Consider the following 16,310-nt stretch of genomic DNA (forward strand, 5'->3'; position numbering starts at 1 on the left):
TGTTCCCTCTTTTTTTGTTTATAGCGCATGATCAAAAAATTGCAGAGGTGATCAAATACCACCAAAAGAAAGCTCTGTTTATGGGAAAAAAAGGACGTGAAATTAGTTTAGGTACAGCGTCGCACGACCGCGCAATTGTCCTTTAAAGTCACGCAGTAAAAAATCGCAAAAAAAACCCTGGTCAGGAAGGGGGTAAAATCTTCCGGGACTTAAGTGGTTAATATTATTTTGATATTGTTATATTCTGATTGTATAGTCATTTAGCATTCACATAGCGCAGCATTTCTGTATATTGAAGTTATTTGAAGTTGTTGACCAAAAATCATTTTTTTTTCAGAATTTAGAACAACTGGTGACACAACGGGACAATACAGTGGCTTAGTGGCCTCAGTGGAGGCTTTAGAGTGGAGAGGTGTAAGAAGGGCTTAGTCTGAATAATGTGTGTTGGTCCTCTCATGTTTGCATGGTTTTCATAACCCAACAGTAGCGGCTGGGGCGTTGGGGGCGCGTCCGGCCCCCTAATCTACATGCGGGGCGCCGGATGCATGGAGTTCAATGGGGCTTTTTTTTTTTTAATCACCTGATTAGAGCCAGGGGCTCTAATAGGCTTCAGCAAAGGGTGGACCCGGGGTGCAGAGCACTGGATCCTCCCGCTTCCTGATTGGCCGAAAGGCAAACTCCATGCCATTGGCCGAGGAGGAGGCGGGAGGACTGAGGACTCGAGGAGACGCCGGGGGACTGAGGAGAAGCCACCACTGCCTGAGGTAAGTGCACTGGTCTCACAGGGGGGGCACGCTTACGCTGGTCACTCTGCATTGAAAGGGGGCACGATGATCTCTCTGCATTGAAAGGGGGCATGCTGGTATCTCTGCATTGAAAGGAGGCACGCTGGCATCTCTGCATTGAAAGGGGGCATGCTGGTATCTCTGCATTGAAAGGAGGCACGCTGGCATCTCTGCATTGAAAGGGGGCACGCTGGCATCTCTGCATTGAAAGGGGGCACGCTGGTCACTGCATTGAAAGGGGGCACGCTGGTCACTGTGCATTGAAAGGGGGCACGCTGGTCTCTCTGCATTGAAAGGGGGCACGCTGGTCACTGTGCATTGAAAGGGGGCACGCTGGTCTCTCTGCATTGAAAGGGGGCACTCTGGTCACTCTGCATTGAAGGGGGCACGCTGGTCTCTGTGCATTGAAAGGGGGCACGCTGGTCTCTCTGCATTGAAAGGGGGCACGCTGGTCTCTCTGCATTGAAAGGGGGCACGCTGGTCACTCTGCATTGAAAGGGGGCACGCTGGTCACTCTGCATTGAAGGGGGCACACTATACCTTAATTACTGAAGGCCCCTTTCACACTTTTGTGACCTCAAAGTCACGCAATTTTTTACAGCGTTTTTTGCCCCAAAGCAATGCCTATTACATTTTTCTGTTTGCGCCCCCCCCCCCCCCCCCAAAAAAAAATTTTTGAGCACCAGCCGCCACTGTAACCCAATTGAATAACATTTTATTTCAGCAGTTACTAACTGACTATTTCAGTGACCAATGTACTCTGTAATGTGCTGCTGAATATATCAGCCATCAATAAATACATTCCAGCAGTAATGAGTTTCTGAAGTGAACAAAACCAAAAAATGTTTGTAATCTGTTGGTCACCAATGAATATTACATAGGAGATCATTTGACTTATAAAAAAAAGGTAATATGTTTGTCAAATGAAGGCTGCTCACATCCAAACCCATGGCCTGATCTTCTGGAGAACTGGAGCATTGTTTTGAACACTCCGATGTTGACCACAAGTGGTTCTATCCCGCCTTGTTGTGCCACCTGGAACATTGTCAAACCATTCAGAGGCATTTCTAAGAAGCACCATTCAACAAACACTTCCAACGTATGAAAGTCGTGTCTATGAACTCACCTGCTGTGTCCCGAAATGTGATCAGTGCGGCTCCTTCCTCAGGTACCATCACAATGCTTTCTACCCTTCCTCCTCCTTGTTTTGGGTTCTCGAAGAAAGCTGCCAGATGCATCTCAGATGTGTTCTCCGGAACATTCTCCACTCTGACACTTCGGGATTCTTCCAGAGACCTCGCTGTCAGCTTGTTGTGAGCTACTCTGAAGTTACTAGAAAACATTTTGATGAATCTCGAAATATCTGGAGAAAAACAACAGGAATTTTTTCCCAATATTAATGGCATTAGTACAACTGTATGTAGCACTACTCCCTTGGAAGCTTCTGGTGACGGGTTCCCCTGGGTTACCCATAGCAACAGTACAATAGTTTAGCAACTTTAAAGTGCCTGGCTCAGTCAAGAAACAGTGCAAAGGTTTTTTTTTTGTTGTTGTTTTTATTGAGAACTTGGATAGGAGAAGGGAATGAGTGGAAGACTCCAACTTGAATATATTATGCACAAGTTGCTGGGACATTTAACTGCACTTAAATGCGGCAAGGCCGCTGCTTCACCTTGTTAATAGCGATGAAGTAGTGATAAATGAACCGCTTTAGATAAGCTGTACTGTACTGCAGAACACACTTCAGGGTCTTTCCTGGCACTCCCTTTTGTTCCTATTCTTCAGGGCTTTTTACATGGCACCCCCTTTATTGTCATACTCCCTGTGTGAGCTAACACCTTGATCCCCTGACTTCACTGGAGTGGTCCCCCTTCCTGGGTCAGACCCTTTGACAGGTCCCTGGTACTCACGGACACTGTTTTTCCTGAGAGACTCTGCCAGCAGCTCCAACGTCAGCACTCTGGATCCTCTGCAGCTCAGCTCCACACCCGGTTCACTGGGCCGACCGCCTAAGACAACCTTCCTCATACACTGCAGGAGGAGAGACAGCCACCACCTCCTCCTGGGACTCTGCTTCCCACCAAAGACGCCCTGTCACATGTCCCCTCCGTATTTATGGCCAATCCCTGGATGCATTGCAGAATGCCCTCCCACTGGGACTGCCATAGAACATGATGTGTCACTGACTAGGTTTCCTCCACTGTCCAACAAGCTCTCTCATTGGATGCAGTGGGGAAACTCCCTCAGACCCAGTGAATCACACCTGGAAACATGTGACAGGCAACCTAATAGATCAGGCTCCCCTGATAAGCAGCAGGAGCAATAAATGCTTTACCTAGCACCTACCTAACTATAAGGGTGCTACATGTGTAAAAATGTTACTAATTAAGGGAACAAAGAGGCTCTGTGCTGAATGGCTCATAAATAAACTTGATGAAAATGGAGCCAGTGTGTTCCCTGATTCCAGCACTGCCGTCTTGCTGTACCCATTGTACCCACAAACAATGGAGCATGAGAAGGAGGTTGTACAGCAAATGGGTCCTGTGATAAGAAGTCGTAGTACCAGAGCCTACGAGAAGAGAATGATGGTCCCTCACTGTTTTCACATTTGATAGAACTCATATTGATATCAATTTGGTGCATTTTTGCACTCTAATACAGTTGCAATATTCCTATCCATAATTAATTGTTCACGGAATTATTTTATCTGTCTTGAAATGACTATTGTACAGTGAGAACATTTTTGTAAAGTGAATATTGGAAGCTTTTACATCCATTGCTCTCCAGCACTCAGTAGATAAAGATGTCAGTGATTCTGTAGAGCGTGGGCCTCATGGTAATTCCCCACTTTCCAGGCATATGGCAAACAACATTCTGTTATAAGGGCCATTGGATGATAGAATGTGATGGAGCTTGAAGGCCGATACTAGAAGCTGTGAGCCTCATTTCAGGCTCCATATCTAAATCAAGAACAAATCACAAAGACTGGACTCACCGATATCACATGTGAAGGTGACAACAGCAGATTGGATCTCCGGAATTATCTCCACATAGAAGTCGGTGTCTTCATCCTTCTCACTGATGTTCTCCACCAGGAGGTTCAACATCTCAGGAGCGTGGCAGTCCTGGACGTTCTCGATCAGAATCAGAGAGGACGGGGGAACTTCATCATCTGGCGCGGCTGTAACACAGTAAATATATTCCCAGGGAAAGTTTTTTAGAGTGATAATTTTAATCTACATCAGGAAGAACATAATGACTTAAAGAACATTCTGAAAGCTATGGGTAGAGATTGTGTTTCTTTGTTGAGTTGCTGATCTCAGTCACCAGGACAGGATGAGAGTTGGTGGCCTCAGAGTAGAGCCATGGTTCCTTCTAATTGTGGAGGGCCAATGTAGGAGACCTTCTACGAGGATCCAGCTGGTCCTGCTCAAGCACATATAATTATTGAAAGATTCTGAGACAGATCCACAATCCATTGGATAGAATATACTGTATCTCCACCCCAAAACTGACCATGAACACAACATTGGAGGCAATATATCTCCATCCAGGACTGACCCTGAACACACTGGAGGCAATATATCTCCATCCCAAGACTGATCCTGAACACAGTGGAGGTAAAATATCCCCATCCAGGGACTGACCCTGGACACACTAGAGGTAATATATCTCCATCCAGGGACTGACCCTGAACACACTGGAGATAAAATATCTCCATCCCAGGACTGATCCTGATCCCACTGGAGGTAATACATCAACATCCAGGGACTGGTCCTTATCACACTGGAGGTAAAATATCTCCATCCAAGGACTTATCCTGAACCCACTGGAGGGAATATATCTCCATCCCAGGACTGATCCTGAACCCACTGGAGGGAATATATCCCCATCCCAGGACTGATCCTGAACACACTGGAGGTAATATCTCCATCCCAGGGCTGACCCTGAACACACTGGAGGTAATATATCTCCATACCAGGACTGATCCTGAACACACTGGAGGTAATATCTCCATCCCAGGGCTGACCCTGAACACACTGGAGGTAATATATCCCCATCCCAGGACTGACCCTGAACCCACTGGAGGGAATATATCCCCATCCCAGGACTGATCCTGAACACACTGGAGGTAATATATCCCCATCCCAGGACTGACCCTGAACCCACTGGAGGGAATATATCCCCATCCCAGGACTGATCCTTAACACACTGGAGGTAATATCTCCATCCCAGGACTGACCCTGAACACACTGGAGGTAATATATCTCCATCCCAGGACTGACCCTGAACACACTGGAGGTAATATATCTCCATCCCAGGACTGATCCTGAACACACTGGAGGTAATATCTCCATCCCAGGACTGATCCTGAACACACTGGAGGGAATATATCTCCATATAAGGGCAGATCTAGAACTCATTGAAGGCCGTGATTATATCTCACTGTAGGCATGAAAACTAGAAATGAGGGACGGTTTGTAGCACCCTCCTAGATAGTTCCTCTGTAATTAGTGGAGCTGCTTGTGATTGCTCTGGTCTGCTTTGAGTTTTACAGGCTGTGGGTTTGACTGCTTCCCCTGACTTCTGGATGGTTCTGGAAAGTAGTGGGCTGGGAGAGTCAGATTTACATTCTAAATCTTTGTTATCCCAGCCAATCCCTGGGGGAGGATGCCCAGTTGGTGGCTGGGAGAGTGCATAAATAGTTTGAGGCCTGGAGCAGAGGGGTTCTTGTCCAGGAGGAGAAGATCCCAGCCTGAAGGGCTGCTACCCTTCTAGTCACTCTAGCTGTGCTCTTCATCTGCTCATTGAGGTCCCAGCTGGGGGGCCTTTTCTACTGAAAGTGCTGGAGCTGATCAAGGAATTTATTTTTGGAATCCGGTCTAAAGAGTTCACAGGAGGCATGTCTGGCATATAATTTTTCTTGTTGTTTATTGGTTGAGCCATATGGACTTGTGTTTTTTTTTTCAACCTGACTAACTATGTAACTATATTGGAAGGAGGCATCCAAATATCCAAGGACATATTTGAGTACAGATCTGAGTGTAAGATCCCAATGACTGTGTGCTGGTGCTATCCCTCTGGAATCAATGTTAGCCTGGGCTTAAAGATGGACATTCCTTATGGTGTCCCTGTGTAGCCCAATTCATCATTTGCTGCTGCAAGGACAGTGCTGGGAAGTTTGAGGAAGAGACCGGTGTCCCTAGACTGTTTAATAAGCCAGAAGAGTGCATGCGGCTTCATGCACAGATGTCTATTGAAGGCGCCCCCGAAATCGGCAAAAGTAGTGCAGGAACTACTTTTACTTATATGATACAAAGCGCAGTGCTAAGATAATAATGGATACATTGTCACCAATATATCAAAAGTGAAAACTTAAATAAAAACTATGGTGCAATAAAGTCTTTGAATGAAGAGATAAATCAAGTGGAAAAGTTCCATGGATAATTCCAAACAGTGAAATGTGAATCTTCCAATAATGTACAGATGATGGAAATCAAGTGAAGAGCCCACACCAGCAAAAGAGAGATATACAGTGGGGGTCGAAAGTTTGGGCACCCCAGGTAAAAATTTGTATTAATGTGCATAAAGAAGCCAAGGAAAGATGGAAAAATCTCCAAAAGGCATCAAATTACAGATTAGACATTCTTATAATATGTCAACAAAAGTTACATTTTATTTCCATCATTTACACTTTCAAAATAACAGAAAACAAAAAAATGGTGTCTGCAAAAGTTGGGGTACCCTGCAGAGTTAATATCTTGCACTGCCCCCTTTGGCAAGTATCACAGCTTGTAAATGCTTTTTGTAGCCAGCCAAGAGTCTTTCAATTCTTGTTTGAGGTATCTTTGCCGATTCTTCCTTACAAAAGTCTTCCAGTTCTTTGAGATTTCTGGGCTGTCTGTCACGCACTGCTCTTTTAAGGTCTATCCATAGATTTTTAGTTATGTTGAGGTCAGGAGATTGTGACGACCATGGCAAAACCTTCAGTTTACGCCTCTTGATGTAATCCCCCGTGGATTTAGTGGTGTGTTTAGGATCATTATCCATTTGTAGAAGCCATCCTCTCTTTAACTTCAGCTTTTTCACAGATGGCATCAAGTTACCATCCAATTTGCTGAAATTTTATTGAATCCATTTTTCCTTCTACTCGTGAGATGTTCCCTGTGCCACTGGCTGCAATACAACCCCAAAGCATGATTGATCCACCCCCATGCTTAACAGTTGGACAGAGGTTCTTTTCATTAAATTCTGTGCCCCTTCTTCTCCAAACGTACCTTTGCTCATTCCGGCCGAAAAGTTAAATTTTAACCTCATCGGTCCACAGAACTTGTTTCCAAAATGCATCAGGCTTGTCTATATGTTCATTTGCAAAGTTCAAACGCTGATTTTTGTGGTGAGGACGTAGAAGAGGTTTTCTTCTGATGACTCTTCCATGAAGACCATATTTGTACAAGTATCTCTTTATAGTGGAATAGTGTACCACAACTCCAGTGTCTGCCAGATCTTTCTGGGATCGTGCAGTCAAACGTGGGTTTTGAATTGTTTTTCTCACAATCCTGCGAGCTGTTCTTTCTGATATTTTTCTTGGTCTTCCAGATCTTGCTTTAACTTCCACTGTTCCTGATGACTGCCATTTCTTAATTACATTCCGAACTGAGGATATTGACATCTGAAAAGCTTTGCTATCTTCTTATAGCCTTCTCCAGCTTTGTGAGCTTCAACTATTTTCAGTTTCAGTTTTCTAGACAACTGCTTAGAAGATCCCATGGTGCTGATTGTTGGGGCAAGGTCAGATGAGTCTGGGCATTTAAAACCTTTGAGATTGACATCACCTGGTCTTCCCAGACGATGATTGAGAACAATCCATGACGCTGGCAGGTCTCAGCCTTGCAAAGGGGGCAGTGCATGCTATAAATTCTGCAGGGTGCCCAAACCTTTGCAGATGCCATTTTTTTGTTTTCTGGTATTTTGAAAGTGTCAATGATGGAAATAAAATCTAACTTTTGTTGACATATTATAAGAATGTCTAATCTGTAATTTGATGCCTTTTGGAGATTTTTCCATCTTTCCTTGGCTTCTTTATGCACATTAATACAAATTTTTACCTGGGGTGCCCAAACTTTCGATCCCCACTGTAGATGTATGCTCACTAGACTCTGGTGCCTTATAGCACATGGATCTGACACGTTTGGTAATAATCCAAGGCTCTCACAGTGTATGGTGGTCATGGTACAAATAATCACACTATGATGATACATCTCTGGGGGGATGGATGACTCAGACCTCAAGGGAATCCATTTTCCATATATAAAAGATGATGACACCAACATAGTGCGATACTGCTTAATACATTTCTTTATTAAAAGGATAAAAAAACTACTTACAAACGTCCATGTGAAAAAGGCATAGTCATTAGGCACAATAGGGAATGATGGTGGTCGACAAATTGTGTGGCCTGACGCGTTTCGTCTAATAAGACTTCTTCAAAGGATGTAGCGATGTAGTTTTTGTACCAGGACCATCATACACTGTGAGAGCCTTGGATTATTACCAAAAGTGTCAGATCCATGTGCTATGTGCTATAAGGCTTCAGAGTCTGGTGAGCATACATCTATATCTCCCTTTTGCTGGTGTGGGCTCTTCTTCACTTGATTTCCATCATCGGCACATTATTGGAAAATTCACATTTCCCTGTTTTTCCCTGTTTCTGGAATTATCCATGGAACTTTTCCACTTGATTTATCTCTTCATTTAAAGACTTTATTGCACCATCGTTTTTTATTTAAGCTTTCACTTTTGATATATTGGTGACAATGTATCCATTGTTATCTTAGCGCTGCACTTTGTATCATATTAGTATTGTGACAAATTGATGTCAGTTGTTGTGCTGGCAGCTTTTTTTGCTTATATTCTGCGTCCAGGGGCGTAACTACAGGGGTTGCAGGGGTTGCAATTGCTACCGGGCCCCATGCTCCAGGGGGCCCGGTAGCAAACCAGTGGGTGAACTTCCAGGATCTCAAAGGTCACACTTGCGACCGGGCCCTGGCATTGCACCACTGTGGGGAGGCCCCAAGATTGCAGGAAGGGGGCCCACTGCAGAACTTGTGAAAGGATCCTGCTGCGGGACCATAATAAAAGGCCATGCAATGAGAGTAAAGAGCCCCAGGATTAGTGGGAAGAGCCCCGGGCTTGAAGGGAAGGGCCCCGGCCAGGGGTCTGGGGGGCCCTTCATGGTTTCTTGCATCGGGGCCCTGAAGGTTCTAGTTACGCCTCTGTCTGCGTCTGTTAGCGCAGTAGTAACCCCAGTATTCCAGGAACTACTTTTGCAAACCGGTCAGCGTCGCACCGATTGGAACAGTGCCTTTGACCTGTCGAATCGCTCCAATCCCTCCTATAATTACTGCTGTTTATTGGATTTACCTTAAATGGTTGTACTTACTATATTTGCTGATTGCTAGAAGATACAAGAGCTGAGTAATCATAATGATTGGTTATTTTGTGCTCTTCCTGTTGGTGTTATTCACTGTTCTGTTCATTATCTTTGTTGCAATTTGCTCTGTAATGTTTTGTTTTGAAAATTTCTCAATAAGGCCCCGTTCACACAGGGGCGATCCGACTTGTGGGGGCGACCTCCGAGGTCACGGTGCGAGCAGCGCACCGCGACCTCGGATCGGCCGGCACGGACTTCATAACATTGAAGTCTATGACGGTCGCGCCGGTGTAACGTGAGAATTACCTACCCCGTGAGAATTACCTACCCCTCGTCACTTCCGGCCAGGAACAGCTGAGCAGCGCAGCAGTGCGCATGCTCACAGGGCTGGATACCTAAAGGGACAACAGAGGAGCAGAGTAGTGCGCATGCGCACTAGTATGGAAATAGGACGGTGTACCGTGGAAAAAACCTACCCAAGCGGCGGTTAAATGAAACAGCGGGGCTGCAATACGAATCATCTCCGCTCCTGTGCCTGTCACTTCCCTGCTCTCGGCAAGTAAATATAAAAGTGGCTGGCGTCTCCGTGATTTATGTTTACATACACCCGCCGCCGCTTTTATATTTACTTGCCGAGAGCAGGGAAATGACAGGCACAGGAGCGGAGATGATTCGTATTGCAGCCCCGCTGTTTTAATGTAACCGCTGCATTCCATACAGTGCCGTGAACCGGAAGTGACGAGGGGTAGGTTTTTCTCAAGGGTAGGTAATTCTCACGGAACACCGGGTCGCCCCAAAAGAAGCTCCGGACCCTTTTCCTAAGTCGGAGCGACTTGTGTCGCTCCTATTAGAACGGGTCCGCAGCTTCCCTATGGGAGGCGACCTACGGTGACCTGTGAGGCGACCAGATCGCCTCACAGGTCGCCTTAGTGTGAACGGGGACTAAAAATTTATTAAACAAAAAAATCACTCCAATCGCTTCAATGTGAAGGAGGGCTAAATGTGAAATCCGCAATTTTCATGAATATCAAATACGGCAAAATCAGCAACTCCTCCCCAATGAAAGCACCTCGGCAATCAGTGCCAGATACAGTGTCTTGCGAAAGTATTCGGCCCCCTTGAACTTTGCGACCTTTTTGCCACATTTCAGGCTTCAAACATAAAGATATAAAACTGTAATTTTTTGTTAAGAATCAACAACAAGTGGGACACAATCATGAAGTGGAACGAAATTTATTGGATAGTTCAAACTTTTTTAACAAATAAAAAACGGAAAAAGTGGGCGTGCAAAATTATTCAGCCCCCTTAAGTAATTACTTTGTAGCGCCACCTTTTGCTGCGATTACAGCTGTAAGTCGCTTGGGGTATGTCTCTATCAGTTTTGCACATCGAGAGACTGAAATTTTTGCCCATTCCTCCTTGCAAAACAGCTGGAGCTCAGTGAGGTTGGATGGAGAGCGTTTGTGAACAGCAGTTTTCAGTTCTTTCCACAGATTCTCTATTGGATTCAGGTCTGGACTTTGACTTGGCCATTCTAACACCTGGATATGTTTATTTGTGAACCATTCCATTGTAGATTTTGCTTTATGTTTTGGATCATTGTCTTGTTGGAAGACAAATCTCCGTCCCAGTCTCGGGTCTTTTGCAGACTCCATCAGGTTTTCTTCCAGAATGGTCCTGTATTTGGCTCCATCCATCTTCCCATAAATTTTAACCATATTCCCTGTCCCTGCTGAAGAAAAGCAGGCCCAAACCATGATGCTGCCACCACCATGTTTGACAGTGGGGATGGTGTGTTCAGGGTGATGAGCTGTGTTGCTTTTATGCCAAACATAACGTTTTGCATTGTTGCCAAAAAGTTTGATTTTGGTTTCATCTGAGCAGAGCCCCTTCTTCCACATGTTTGGTGTCTCCCAGGTGGCTTGTGGCAAACTTTAAACGACACTTTTACTTTCAATACTTTTTATTGAAGCATGTTAGTCACATGTACAAATACATTCAACAGTCGAGAGAAACTAAAATACAGACATCAGGCATCCACACAAAGGGGCTTTCAGCCCGCACCTGATACTGCTGATAAACAAAGTTGTACATACATCGTATAAGAAGATATATAGTACCATAGTCGAAACTAACAATCAGCTTATTTTAATCATAACAGGGAACATAAGGGAAACTGGGGAAGGGTAGAGTCTGGGGAGCAATACCAGCAATGTCAGCTACGTAAACGACACTTTTTATGGATATCTTTAAGAAATGGCTTTCTTCTTGCCACTCTTCCATAAAGGGCAGATTTGTGCAGTATACGACTGATTGTTGTCCTATGGACAGAGTCTCCCACCTCAGCTGTAGATCTCTGCAGTTCATCCAGAGTGATCATGGGCCTCTTGGCTGCATCTCTGATCAGTCTTCTCCTTGTATGAGCTGAAAGTTTAGAGGGACGGCCAGGTCTTCGTAGATTTGCAGTGGTCTGATACTCCTTCCATTTCAATATTATCACTTGCACAGTGCTCCTTGGGATGTTTAAAGCTTGGGAAATCTTTTTGTATCCAAATCCGACTTTAAACTTCTCCACAACAGTATCTCGGACCTGCCTGGTGTGTTCCTTGTTCTTCATGATGCTCTCTGCGCTTTAAATGGACCTCTGAGACTATCACAGTGCAGGTGAATTTATACGGAGACTTGATTACACACAGGTGGATTCTATTTATCATCATTAGTCATTTAGGTCAACATTGGATCATTCAGAGATCCTCACTGAACTTCTGGAGAGAGTTTGCTGCACTGAAAGTAAAGGGGCTGAATAATTTTGCACGCCCAATTTTTCAGTTTTTTATTTGTTAAAAAAGTTTTAAATATCCAATAAATTTCGTTCCACTTCATGATTGTGTCCCACTTGTTGTTGATTCTTCACAAAAAATTACAGTTTTATATCTTTATGTTTGAAGCCTGAAATGTGGCAAAAGGTCAAAAAGTTCAAGGGGGCGAATACTTTTGCAAGGCACTGTAACAGACTGGTTCCAGTTACCTTCTCCCCTCTCCCCCTCCCCCGCTCCCGTCATCACCACCAAAGACAAACATTACTCTGAACATCCAATAAATGATTTCTTACGTTTGTCCTCGGCACGGCCGGACTGTGAACCCTGAAAATAGAAGATAAACCGCTATGAGTCATTTCTAGAAATTCTGTTCATTATAACAAATCCTATTTCCACAACAACAGATATTTCCTGCAGAGACAACCAATGAGAGCTGAGAACAGAAAATTGTTACTGCGAATAACACAAATATTATAGATTAGTGAATTGAGTCTATTATCTGAGGAGGACCTCCCATGGACCGTCCCCCCCCCCCCCCCAACCATTAAAAAGCCATCTGTAACCTCACCGTTCCCCTCCAAAAAGCCAAACAGGATGTTTACAGACGGCTTTCCAAAGCCTTTGTTGTTAGGGGGGGGGGGGGGGCTGTCAAAGAAGCATGCCTTTCCTCTACCATGGAGGGTCCACTTCAAAGTCCTGGTTCCCAACCTTCAGCTGAAGCCCCCCCCCCCCCATACCTCATTAATTGACCACCACTAATTTAGGCTCCATGCACACTAGACGCTAAAAAAACACTGGATAAAAAAAAAACACCCTAATATTTAGCGTTTTTTGTGCTAGTGCTTGGATACATTTTCAAATGTGTTTAGAAGTGATAGCGTTTTTGTTAAGGTGCAGGGGGACCACCGGCGTCCTTAGCAACCACTAAATAGCTGGTTGTTAAGGAGCAGGCCAGTAAGTTGATTGTGGTGTCAATAACGACTAATGACTCATCAGCTGTCAGCGGGATTCCCAGGTGACAGCTGAATGTAAACAAAACAATTGCCAGCTATAAAAATTGAGAAAACAAAACAGTGTGGAAGTCCCCCCCCCCCCAATCTATACCAGGCCCTTTTGGGTCTAGTACAGTTTTTAGGGGTTACCCCATGCCAAAAAAAATAAATAAATAATTGACGTGGGGTGCCCCTCAAATCCAAACCAGACCCTTAGCGTACAGGCCAGGAAAGGGGGTGGATGAGAAGCCCCCCCAGGGCTGTCTTTTCCACTGGGCATGCCCGGCGGTTGCCCGGGGGCCCCACTTGCCAAGGGGCCCCACATGGATGGTGGCATGTCCCTGGTGGTCTAGGGCCCCTCCGTTCCGTTGTCCGCCGGCCTGGGGCCGGGCCCCCCCCCCCTTATTGCTTCCTCCCCTCCGGCGGCGGCCGTGGCTCGAGTCTGCACTGCAGTGCACACTGGTTGCTAAGGCCAGCCCGATTGGCATCTAGCAACCAGTGACGTAGCAGAGCAGACCCATGATGCACAGAGCCGCAGCGGAGGACTCGGAGGAGGATCCTCCTCCTCGTCGGCTCTTCCTCCTCACTCCTCTCCTCCGGCTCCGTCTCGACCCTAGAAGACTGGCACCGCCTCCGCCTCCACCCACCTCCTCCTATGTGCAGCCGTTGTAAAGGTAAGGCTGCCACAGCCTGCCAGGCTGATTGATTAAATTATATATTTTTTTAACTCTCTCATGGCCATGATGGGATCGAATCGATGACACAAGAGACAGACAACTACCTGTCCTGGCTGGAGGATATACCTTACTATATATTGGTCCCTGGCCTGTAATATGTATATAGTAAGGTATATATCCTCCAGGTAGTAGGTGTACTCTCTTGTAGTATATAGTGTTTCCTGTAATGTGTATATAGTCTATATACACATTACAGGGAACACTATATAATACAAGAGAGTACAACTACTACCTGGAATATATACCTTACTATATACATATTACAGGGACCAATATATACTACAAGAGACAACTACCTGGAGTATATACCTTACTATATACATATTACAGGGAATCCTATATACTACAAGAGACTCTTGTAGTATATAGTGTTCCCTGTAATATTTATATAGTAAGGTATATACTCCAGGTAGTTGTCTCTTGTAGTATATATTGGTCCCTGTAATATTTATATAGTAAGGTATATACTCCAGGTAGTTGTACTCTCTTGTAGTATATAGTGTTCCCTGTAATATGTATATAGTAAGGTATATATCCTCCAGGTAGTAGTTGTACTCTCTTGTATTATATAGTGTTCCCTGTAATGTGTATATAGTAAGGTATATACTCCAGGTAGTTGTACTCTCTTGTAGTATATATTGGTCCCTGTAATATGTATATAGTAAGGTATATACCAATAAAAATAAATATCGCCTTATCGATAACTTGCATTTTTATTCTCGTGGGTGATTGTGTAGGCAGGGGGCCCCAGTGCACTGCATTGCCCAGGGGCCTATAAGGCTCTTAAGATGGCACTGCCCCCCCCTCCTGAAAAATACTAGGCTACATGCTCTCAACATGGGGGGGTTGCTTTGGGGTAAGGAGGATCCCCTCCAAAGCACCTTGTCCCCATGTTGATGAGGACAAGGGCCTCTTCCACACAACCCTGGCCTGGTGGTTGAGGGGGCGGGGGGGGGGGGTGACTAATCAGAATCTGACCCCCATGTTCTGGCCCCCCCCTATGTAAATGAGTATGAGGTACGGTGTACTGTTAAACATTCACCAAAAAAGTGTGAAAAAGGAAATAAAAATGCACACAAAGTTTTTGACAAGTCCCTTATTAACCACTTGCCTACAGTGCACTTTTACCCCCTTCCTGCCCAGGCCAATTTTCAGCTTTCAGCGCTCTCACACTTTGAATGACAATTGCGCGGTCATGCTACACTGTACCCATATGAAATTTTTATCATTTTTTTCACACAAATAGAGTTTTATTTTGGTGGTATTTAATCAACTCTGGATTTTTTATTTCTTACAAAAAAATAAGAAAAAATTCAGAAAATTTTGAAAAAAAATTAAGTTTTTCTTATTTTCTCTGAGTAAATTTTGAAAATAAATAATTTTTCTCCTTCACTGATGTGCACTGATGAGGCAGCACTGATGGGCACTGATAGGCTGCACTGATGGGCACTGATGAGGTGGCACTGATGAGGAGGTACTAATATGCCGCACTGATGAGCACTGATAGGTGGCACTGGTAGGCGGCACTGATAAGCACCGATAGGCGGCACTGATGAGCACTGATAGGTGGCGCTGATGGGCATTGAGAGGAGGCACTGATGGGCACTGAGAGGCGGCACTTATGGGCGGCACTGATGGACACTGACAGGCGGTACTGATGGACACTGATGGGTGGCACTGATGAGCGGCACTGATGGACACTGATGGGCAGCCACATCAGTGCCCACACTCAGTGACCATAGTGCTGCCAGTCAGTGCCCATCAGTGCCTAGATGAGCAGACACTGAGGGGCACTGATGGTGGGCACTGATGGCGGGCACTGTGGGCACTGATGGTGGGCAGTTATGGCACTTTATTTCACACTTGTGTAATCAGGGCACTGGTGATCAGTGCCCTGATTACATTTCCCTGTATCCCCTATGAGGAGGAGCCGCTGATCGGCTCTCCTCGCCTCACACTCTGACAGTGTGAGCCGAGGAGAGCCGAATAACGGCACTTCCTCATTTACATGTGACCGGCTGTAATTGGACACAGCCGATCACATGGGTAAAGAGTCATGTCATTGACTTTATTACCGAGATCAAACCGAGATATTATGACTTTGATTACCGAGATCGGGATCGCGCCGTGTCCTAGCGCCCCCGGGGGCGTGCGAGAGAGGCTGTTCTGGTGCGCCGTCATATGACGGCGTCCCAGGATAATAGGTACACCGCTCCGCCGTCATTTGACGGTGGGCGGGTAGTAAGCGGTTAACCTCTTCAGCTCCGGAAGGATTTTCCCTCTTAATGACCAGGCTATTTTTTGCGATTCGGCACTGCGTTACTTTAACTGACAATTGCGCGGTCGTGCGACGCTGTACCTAAATAAAATTGATGTCCTTTTTTTCCCACAAACAGAGATTTCTTTTGGTGGTATTTGATCACCTGTGCGATTTTAATTTTTTGCGCTATAAACAAAAAAAGAGCGACAATTCTGAAAAAAAAACAATATTTTTCACATTCTGCTATATAACATTCCCAAAAAAAAATGTAAATATCAAATTT

General features: G+C 45.1%; 2 protein-coding genes across 2 annotated transcripts in view; both read right to left on the reverse strand.

Moving 5' to 3' along the window:
• LOC309557749 (protein mono-ADP-ribosyltransferase PARP14-like) overlaps nucleotides 1–12,281 on the reverse strand; it is a gene marked incomplete at its 5' end in the record, with an annotated part of 85,156 nt that extends 72,875 nt beyond the window's left edge. The window contains 3 exons of the mRNA XM_082260517.1: nucleotides 1,912–2,148; nucleotides 3,781–3,966; nucleotides 12,248–12,281. Of these exons, the coding sequence (XP_082116643.1) occupies nucleotides 1,912–2,148; nucleotides 3,781–3,966; nucleotides 12,248–12,281 (457 nt within the window). The remainder of the gene's footprint in view (nucleotides 1–1,911; nucleotides 2,149–3,780; nucleotides 3,967–12,247) is intronic.
• The window catches only part of LOC309558766 (protein mono-ADP-ribosyltransferase PARP14-like), a 343,037-nt gene that overhangs the window by 309,586 nt on the left and 17,141 nt on the right, over nucleotides 1–16,310 (reverse strand). Inside the window, exon 3 of the mRNA XM_082261814.1 lies at nucleotides 12,332–12,362. Within this exon, the coding sequence (XP_082117940.1) occupies nucleotides 12,332–12,362 (31 nt within the window). The remainder of the gene's footprint in view (nucleotides 1–12,331; nucleotides 12,363–16,310) is intronic.

This window comes from Pelophylax lessonae (genome assembly GCF_965119305.1).
Source record: "Pelophylax lessonae genome assembly, chromosome: 6".
NCBI classification, from domain to species: Eukaryota; Metazoa; Chordata; class Amphibia; order Anura; family Ranidae; genus Pelophylax; species Pelophylax lessonae.